Source organism: Myripristis murdjan, chromosome 4, assembly GCF_902150065.1.
Source record: "Myripristis murdjan chromosome 4, fMyrMur1.1, whole genome shotgun sequence".
Taxonomy (NCBI): Eukaryota; Metazoa; Chordata; class Actinopteri; order Holocentriformes; family Holocentridae; genus Myripristis; species Myripristis murdjan.
Genome location: NC_043983.1, coordinates 6,140,589 through 6,150,425, shown reverse-complemented (window position 1 = coordinate 6,150,425; position 9,837 = coordinate 6,140,589). Strand labels below are relative to the sequence as shown.

At 40.4% G+C, this 9,837-nt stretch overlaps 1 protein-coding gene and 1 long non-coding RNA gene across 2 annotated transcripts; one reads left to right on the top strand and one right to left on the bottom strand.

The window, feature by feature from the left end:
• Positions 1–369: 369 nt before the first annotated feature.
• Positions 370–8,457, bottom strand: phb2b (prohibitin 2b). Its single transcript, XM_030048959.1, has 10 exons — positions 8,307–8,457; positions 6,611–6,743; positions 5,945–6,029; positions 5,763–5,842; positions 4,693–4,877; positions 4,190–4,319; positions 2,805–2,908; positions 2,038–2,115; positions 1,736–1,812; positions 370–1,413 (listed from the first exon to the last, which is right to left on the bottom strand). Exons 1-10 carry the CDS (start codon positions 8,325–8,327, stop codon positions 1,389–1,391), a joined length of 918 nt encoding a protein of 305 aa, XP_029904819.1. The 5' UTR covers positions 8,328–8,457; the 3' UTR covers positions 370–1,388.
• LOC115357491 (uncharacterized) lies at positions 4,746–7,466 on the top strand. Its single transcript, XR_003928118.1, has 3 exons — positions 4,746–4,875; positions 6,619–7,180; positions 7,273–7,466. It is a non-coding gene; the product is annotated as an uncharacterized LOC115357491 (long non-coding RNA).
• Positions 8,458–9,837: the final 1,380 nt, after the last annotated feature.

Here is a 9,837-nt window from a genome sequence, read left to right as displayed (position 1 = left end):
ACATTTTCATCCATGAAGAAACTTCCACATTGTCACACATGTACGGGCAGCCTTTACAACACTGCAGCACAGTTTATCTACTGGAAGGTTGCTTCACTATTAGAGGGGCATCTAATTTATAATATTATTTATTTATTACATGAAGGAGCACCCTTATAATCATTCTTTTATAAAAACAGGAAGAATCATAATAACTGGAAGTGGCTCAATAGAGTGCAGATCTCCACTTTTGCTTTCTCTTCTCTTTCAATTGTGCTTCACTTGAGTACACACACTATTGTACCTCATATGTCCTTAACTGGTATGAACACCTGAGAAATAGAGCACAAACAACTCTGTAATGCTTAGCTTAAGTAAAAAGACTAGAGGGACATCCAAAATCATTTTATTCATTTAATAAAATCAACCACAAACAAAATGCAGCAGATACAGTTCTCCTTGCTGTAAGAACAGTTTGTGTTGGCATGTGGTTGATAATCCAAAACCTGATATCACAGTACGGTTGAAATATTGTGATATTCACAAAGTCCATTTATTCTAAATTCTTCTTTTAAAATGTCTTAAATTAAATGTTTATGTACATGAACTGCACAATAATTAACATTGTCATGTGATCAAAATTACATATGCACAGTATCACTGTTAGTTATTCAGTCTTCCCGCGAGCTGCAGTGCCAACAATTTAACACACTTTCTAAGCCAAACAGAAATTAAACAAAATAAGTGTGAAACAAAAATTATTAAAAATGCAAAAACAGTTACACTGTTATTGACTGGGTGACTGATACACAATTGAAATTTGACATTTACCAATGGAAACTGATTGGGACTGAAGAGCGAGGGCTGTAATAATCTCCTTGTTTGAGCCTTCTTGACATTTTGTTCACAACACCTTTTCAGTTTCTGCCATCACATTCTCTACAAGTTGAGACATTATCTCTCAAACAAGGCAAATCCTTATTTACAATGACCACTGGGCTCTTTCAAGGGACTACATTCAACTGAAAATCCTGTAATGGTGTCCAATCTTCCTGGCTGATTTCCTTCATTCTGATAGGCTGACAAGTTGGCATGCTTTGGATTTATTCAATAATGATAAACTTTCAATGAGATCAACAGGTTAGGATCAGGTTACTTCGTGTTCAGCTTGCAGAGATACAGGCCACTAGCAAGTGTCAGATGAAAAAAAAATTACTTCCCATCTCTCTCTCTTTCGCTCTCTCTCTCACACACACACACTCTCTCTCTCTCTCTCACACACACACACACACTTCCCTGGGTCACAGACGATCATTCCATAGGCCACAAACAAAAATCACATGGCAATGTCTTCAGGTTGAGTTGTTGATGACAGGGACAATCCTACTGTGTCTTTCTCATCCTTCTTGTCACTTCTTCTTGTTCAGCAACAAGCTGTAAAGCAACAACAGTTTATTAAACAGACATCAAGCAGGACTGGCAAGGAGAGAGGGCAGTACAGTTTGACTCTGAGAGCCTACAAAAGTTGTTAGCAGAGACTGGTATGACTGTAAAAACCACCTACACTAAAACTATACAGTAATGTGGAGAAAACATTAAGTTAACTGATGGAACACTGCACTAATTTATCCATAAAAAATAACTTATTTAGCATTAGAGATGGTTTCTGAAAATGTTATTATTCACGGTATTGTTTGCACCACTATTACTGTGTGTGGGTGTGTGTGAGTGTTTATGTGTGTGACTTAGAGCGTACTTGTTAAATGACTCGTCTTGCAGGTTGAGGACCAAACTGTCAGCGTTGAGATACACCTTATTCTGAGATGACGCCACCTGAAAACAATCACAATCATCATCACCAGCCCAAAATGACTGGTACTGCAAAACGTTCCAGTTCCTTCAACTTTGCTGCTGGTTTTTAAAGGATAAATGTCAATCTGGGATACAAAAATACTTCCACAGGTCAATGGTTTGAAGCTGGTTTTGGATTAGTCTTTATGAGCAAAATTACAAGGAATTTAATTGACGAGAGATGTATACAAAAACATGAGTACTCACTGTCTTAGCAATGTTCTGCGCTGCTCTGATACGCCTCAACTTCAGATAGCCTGGGTTCTTAGTCACGGCTTGACCCAGCTGACACGCAGAGAGACAGACAGACAGACAGAGACACAGAGAGATTCAAGGAGTGCAGCTGCATTTTAGCCAATATATATCCAGTGATCATGACCAGAAAAGTAATGCTAGGCAGATGGCAGGTTTACTGAAAATTACTTATGCAGGCTTGCACCGGTACTGACTTATGGATGTGTGTCAAAGACTCAAAGGCTGTGAGAGAGAAAAAAAATGTCCTCCTACTTGGAAAACACATTTTGGCTATCAGAGCTTCATCATATAATAAAGGACGGGCATGATTTTCACACCACATATAACCTATGCCCAGTACAGCCTAAGCCCAGTCACAGGACACGATGTCACAACTGGCAAGACTGTCCCCCAATACAAAACATACGACCAGTATTATTTAACAACAAAAAAATTATAAATTTCATACCAGCTGAGATAGTATGATATATAATTAATTAATTAATTAATTAGTTAAGTTCAACACTGAACCTTTCAGCTTCCCTGTACTTGCACAGAAAAAAATACATTCCTACATTATCTTACAGCAGGAAAAGATGCAGGCTTTAGTATTTGTGTTGATCAAAACAAATGAATTAATTTCTTAATTAAAATAAAATATAAACTGATGTAAAAGAGGGTATGACTGTCATTCTAGCAACTAGTGAGTTGTTAGTTGAATTAATTAGATAGCTACTTACCATCTTTGCAGCTTCAGCCTCTCCCTCAGCCTGAATAATCTTCTGTCTCTGGTCCTGTTTGGCTTTCTCCACATAGAACTGGGCTCTCTGGGCCTCCTGCTGGGCTAAACACACACACACACACAAATACATGTTACGATGATTAAAGTCTCTGAGTCTCTGAGTCTCTGGGTATGTTCAGGCCAAAGGTGTTTTGAGTGGTTTAGTGAAACTCCGTAGCATTTACTCATTTCGTTCAGTTCGTTTGGGCATGTGTGGATGCCATTAACAAAATAACAAAGGATGACCTGATCAAAACTGTTCATCCCTGATCCGACTTCATATTCAACTTGCAGACATACAGTGACAGTGGCAAGTGTCAGAGATTTGAAAAACTGCTTCTTGTCTCTCTCTCATGCATGTATCCATATCTATAGATTAGAAAAGACAGACAGCTAGACAGGTGACAAATTGAAAGAAATTCCAAGATAATGTGGTATTAGGCAGTTGGGGCACCACGAGCTACTAGAGCCGTTTCAGTGTGCCTTGGCACAGATTCTACAAGTCTCTACTGGAAAGATGAACACCAATGATGTGAGCTTACTATCATCTGTCACAGGCAATTCAAGCTGCAATACAAATGGATTACATAATACAATTCTTGAAAGCCACCCCCATGCCAAACATTTGAGATGTGCACAACAAATCTCTGGATGTAACGGACAGATTCCCGAGTAATTTGGTGAGTGTATTGATGCTTTCAGGGAATTAACCCTTTCGGTTTTGGTCTCACAATCACATGAGACTGTCAAATTTGATCTTACAATCTATTGGGGCGATGAAATTTGATGATCACATTCATGCTCCCAACAGGATGAACTTGAAGTTTGGTGACCTCATGATCTTTCAACCTTTGCTGTAGCACCACCGTCAGGCTAAAAGATATTACTAAATGGAATTAGGAAATGATATTTGGTGAGTGCATTCATACTCCCCGAAGGGAAGATTACTCTTTATTCCTCTTGAAATCTTCTGGGCAGATTGCCATGAAATTTGGAGAATACGTTCTTGCTACCCAGAGGATGAACCTTGCCAATTTTGGCAACCTCATGAACACACTCTCGCCAAAATGTACAAACCCTGCTACGTGCATGTTTCTGAGATGGACCAAGAGAGTTGGGCACCAGCGGTGGAGAGCGGTGCTTCTTAAAGTATTATTAGTGCTATAGTACGCTCAGTGTGTCCCAACACTACAGGTACTACTAGTTCCCTTGTGGTGGCAAGTCTTATGCCTTCAAAAGCATTTTTATTGCAATTTTGAGACCAACAACAACAACTGTGACACAAACCATTATTGTGTGTGCTTAACATATAACATAACATATTTGTAGTGAGGCAAGTCTTACCAACTTGCTTGGCCTCCACAGCAGCAGTGTACTGGCTGCTGAAGCTGAGCTCAGTGATGGCAACATCATCCAAGATGATGTTGAAGTCTTTAGCTCTCTCAAACAGCTCTCTGCGCACCAGCAATGACACCTAGAGGACAGAAACACAAAGTAACTTTTGAAAATGTCCCAACACTGAAAGCCATACCTACCATACCCAACACTAACACCCTGCAGCAAATCTTCAGCTCTCTTTAGCACTGAAGCTCCTCATAGCCACCCATAAACTGCACAGTCCTTCCTCTTCCATATGGTTACAATGACAAAATTGCTGGAATGTGACAGGTTTTCAATGGAAACTAAAATGTGTAATTTTTTGTCAACATGATTTTTATTGTCATCCTTGGATGTACAGGCCAGCAAAGCATGCTGATTTCGTGCTGTTCCTGGATCAAGCCCTAATTTTATCTCCCGCATCATATGCAGAGGTTTCTAAGATAACATGAATCCAACATGAATCGCACCTGGGCTCTCTGTGTGATGAGCTGGGAGGCGTTGAACTTTGCCACAACAGACTTGAGCACCTCGTTGACGATGGAGGGAAGGACTCTCTCGTCGTAGTCCTTACCCAGCTGCTGGTACATGACTGGGAGGTTGGATGCCATGGGTCTGGACAGTACTCGCACCGCTATGTTCACCATCTGAAGGTCTGAACGCACGCACGCACACACACACACACACACACACACACACACACACACACACACACACACACACACACACAGGTAGAGGTACATAGGTTAGGTTGCGGTGCATTGCTATCAGTTTGTCTGTTGTGGTTCCTGGGGAGCAGATCTTTTTCACAGCAGCCATTTTGACATGAATATCAGGGTAAACAAAGAGGTTACTATTATTAATTAAGGCTCTGCTCCAATCAGGTGTAACAGAGCCAGGATCTGCTCAGGAGCTGCTTATATCGGCTCACTCAACCTTAATTAATGTCATTAGTAGCACCTGTGTTTACCTGCTATTTCATGACAAATGGTTGCTGTGAGGTCTATTATTACTTCTTTTAAACCACTTTTACTTGAGTTTTATCAAGTTTTATGGGAGTTTCTTTATCACTGTGTGCTTTTACACTTTTATGGCCTAATTTAAATCAAACTCATCACAGAGACATCAGGCCTGCACATCAAAGCAGCTGACTTTCAAACCTAAACACACTGGAGGCGCTTCAAATGCAGTGGGTCTGGGCTAAGGATGTTTTTCAGTTGCTATCCTCAGACTGCAAGCCTGATCATTGCTATGAACTCTTAGTACACAACCATTTGGTCACCACCGACTGTACTACCCAATCCCATCTGCAAACACATATCAGTGAAGTCTGCATGCCTACTCTTCTACTGGTCATACTGTTTCTGTTCCCCCAGCTGTTTATTTATTTCAATTGAGCTGATAGAGATTGAGTAAGTCTGACAGCAGAAATCTCCCTTTTGATAATGACACACAGTTAATGCTGGCTGGCATGTCAAGGTAGCCAGCTTCCTGTAGTTGGCCTCTACTTAGTGTGTGTGTGTGTGTGTGTGTGTGTTACCTTTGCTGCCAGTCAAAGAGGAGATTTTCCTGGGTTTGGCTCTGATGTCATAGATGATAGGGTACTGAAACCATGGGATCCTACAACACAAACAGTCAATAAAGTCAAGAGGTCCCTTAGACCAGGAAGCACCAGTATGGACACTAAACACCAGAAAGTAAAGAAAATGAGTGTGTTAATACCTGAAGTGTAGCCCCTCAGCCAGAACAGTGTCCATTTGAATCCCTCCAATCCTGTTGAAGACGATTGCTCTCTGACCACCCTCCACTACACACACAGTCACACACACACACAAACATACAAAAATGGCAGTGAGAACGAGAACTAAAATATATAAAATGTCAGCAATTAAAAATACATGATTGTTTTTTTTAAATAACTCTTAACAAATTCAGGTTCAAGTTTCAGGTTTAAGTGCATTTAGACCCTTTCAATGTCTTTTTACAGTCTCAAAGGACTTTACATGCCCACAGGTTTACAATAAACAAAACAGGACAACATCACCTGACTCAATCCTCATCAATTACCAAAATGTGATTAGTTAATTTTAAGTGGCTAAATCATGACTGACATTGACACAGCTAAATCAGAGCATTTATACAACATAAAATGGTTCTCCTTGAGTGCTTCCAATATTTTTTAATCAAAAACGTAATTCAGTGAATGTATCAGCCAAATTTAAAATACATTCTGCTATATTCCTGTAAAGTGACACATTTTTAAGAATTCTCTTGTATTTCCTGACTTTCCCAGGGAATGTATCGAATTATCTGACTTTTCCTGTCTGAAATAGACCAGTCATGGTATTCCAGGAATTCCAGTGCCAGTAAGTGTTGTTGTGTGCTTACCTGTGTAGGTGGCTTCTTTAACGCCATATGCCAAGGCCCCGGCTCCAATCAGAAGCTTCAGTCCTAATCCTGCACCCTTGCCACCAGACGAAGACATCCGGCCTGCCAGGTCCCTCAGGTGCTGAAGAAATCGCTACAGAGGGCGAGACAGAGGGACAGGGAGGAGAGAGGGAGTCAGAGAGGAATCACCTGTATTATCCCTGCAGAGAGGTGTGTCTTTGAACGGCACCGGGAACAAAGAACTAGCCCACAAAAACAGCAACACAACTTATGTTTTTTAACTTGCAGACACGACTGCTCTTAGTAACAAACTTAGAGCTGCAACTGTGGATGACAGATTGGAAAGAATCAGCCCTTATCTAGCCCAGTGCAGACTACAGCTGCCGTCTACCTCCACAACATGTTGAGCTGGATACTTTCATTACTTGCTTACAATGTACTGCTGAGCATATCCCTTATGAAGTAGGGTGCTTTACTCATTTCTGCCTTAACAACATTATAAACACATAGTTGATGTCCATATGAACATGACCAATGACTGAGGAGAGTGAGAGGTCTCTATCATCTGAGGTTAGTGATCAATTCAGTCATTTCGGTCATCAATTACAATTCTAACATTGTTAATTGCATTATGATTGTAATGTCTGTAATCTGCTCAACAGGGTAGCAGTTGGCACTTATTACACTCCTGTCTGGCTAGGAATGGGGTCTCCTCTCTCTGTGGTCCTTCAAGATTTGAGTATTAAGTCAGGGGATGTCCGGCTGTCTACTGTAAATATGTGGGCATGTAAAGCCCTTAGAGACTGTAAACAGTGACACTGGACTCTAAATAAACCCGAATCTGCACTTGGTCTCTCCTATGGGCTTTAAAAACAGACTGTTTAGTGCTTTTTTTGCTTGCTTGCTGCTAAAAGAATGCAACAAATAGAGCATGCCATCTGACACTACAGGAGTCAAAAGTGCCTTCTAGTAAATTCTAGTGAAAGGGTTTCATTTCAATAAAAGCTGAACGTTTAGGATCGGTCCACACTGTGAGCTTCCACTTGAAGGTTCTGCTGTGGACCTTAATGTCAAATAAAAGGTCAGTTTCTTTAGATAACGTTGAGCACCTCCGTCGACACACAAGGCGGCATTAAACAGCATGATTTCTGAACAAGGCTTGGCGTGACCTCTCGCCTCGCAACGGAACCTAGCGGAGTCCGTGTCCTTATCTTAGCACTTTACAATTCTCTGGGCTAAATTAATAAACCGCAGCACCTTTTGACTTGCATAATATAAGCTCCATAGGCTGTCTTTCATTCAATTAGCTCTATAGGTTCTATCGAGGCACAGACATGGAGGCAGTCCATTTGTCAACCTGGCTAACCAACTAGTTAGCACAGTTAGCTAACAGTGTGCTATGTATGGCACCAGTCTCCTGTATTCATATAGGTCAAATTTTATACATGATAGCAAGTTGTTTTGCAGTTTGGTCAGTGGAATAGCAGCAGAACACAGGAAAATGTGTCTAAATGTGCCATTGTAAGTGGCCAAATGTTGGATAATTTGTCACAGGGAGAGGCAGCTCACTGGCTAACGTTAGTTGGCTCTTACAACAGCCGCAGTGTCCACTAAGTTAAAGACACGCAGCTCCGACTGTCACACAGCGACAACATGAACATATTTCACTTGTTATTTTCGCATTTAAAACACTTACATTGGGCTCCTTGTTGGCCATGCTTTACTTCCAGTAGAGCTTCAAGGTCGACACAGCAGTCCGTCTCCACATGGAGCGCAAAGGCTACTGGGACATGTAGTTCGACAGCTGACTCTTGCGTCCTGCCGCAGGGCACAGGAAGCAGCAAATAGGCCTGACTCTGTTTATTCCTGTGAGTTTTTCCTCTGGTTGGCGTATGTTCTAATATCTGTAAGCTACTCTCAGATTTATTTGGTGGATAATATTCTGGAAATCGAGGCTTATATCCCAGGATGGAAGTTTATTGCTCCTTATCTTGTCTATCCCACCCCTCCCAGTCTATAATTAGACAGCAGTGGGAGGCTGATTTAGAGTATGATTTCCTCGATGAGGAGTGGGAGCATGTCCTCTGGTGTCAGCTCCACTTCAGTCTGTGCTCGCCTTGGCCTTGTGCAGCTTCAATTTGTTCACAGACTCTACTGGTCTAAAACCAAACTGGTCAAGTTAAAACCTGATTTGTGTCTGTCTAGGTGCAAGCATGCACCAGATACTCTTATCTGCCCTGCAGATGGCCTAAATGAACTCCATTCTAAACATTTATTTTTGAGGCTGGTGGCGGTCATTTATTTATTTATTTATGGTCAGTTGATATGGAGCAGATGGAGGGATAAGGGGCAATTGCTAGCCTACATCTGCTAGTATACTTTTCTTTATGTATTACCAAAATTGTAAAAATATTTGTATCGCTGTTATACATAAATCATGCCTCTTAAATGGAAAAGTCAATAAACAGATGTGTGAAAAAACATCTCCCTTTTCAGATGTCAGCCAGATATACCTTACTGAACAGAGTGCAGACAAAATGGTATCAAACCTGTATTATATCTTTTGCCAGCTAAAAATAAATCAAAACAAAATTGATAAAATAATCAGTAAAAAATGTATCAATAACCAAACTGATTTTGGATTCCCAACAAAAATTTGGGTGGCCAGCTCTGCTGCCATTCCTTCTTGTATTTGCTTATTCTTTGTCTTTCTTTCTTTTCTTCACTAAAACTGCCTTACCATCCATGAAAATGCACCAAATGTTGGTACACAGCTTTGTTGCAATGCCAAACACCCACTCAGGTCTGGGGCAAATAGTCTTGATGCTGGAGCTATAACAGTGTGCTAAAGTTTTAAACCAAAAAGAAAAAAAAAAAAAAAAAAAAAAAAACACAATGCATGCAATAACTAGAATTTTTTTTAGGTTGTTCTTAGACCAAACAAGAGGATACTTGTGTTTTCTCTTCACTGGAACATATACTTTATTATGAGTCCACCTCTAGGTTTTAATCTTTGAAAAAAGTCAAACTAATAATTAATCTATTAATCTATTTATTAATAATTAGTCTAACTAGTCCCACATACTGTCCACAAATTGCATGAAAATCACTACACCGCATCCTGTCTGACTGTAAATAAATGATAGTCAGCACTGCCACTATAAATTGATGCTTACATAATGCCCAGTCTTCATGTGGAAAAAAAGTTGTTTTTTTTTTTTTTTTTC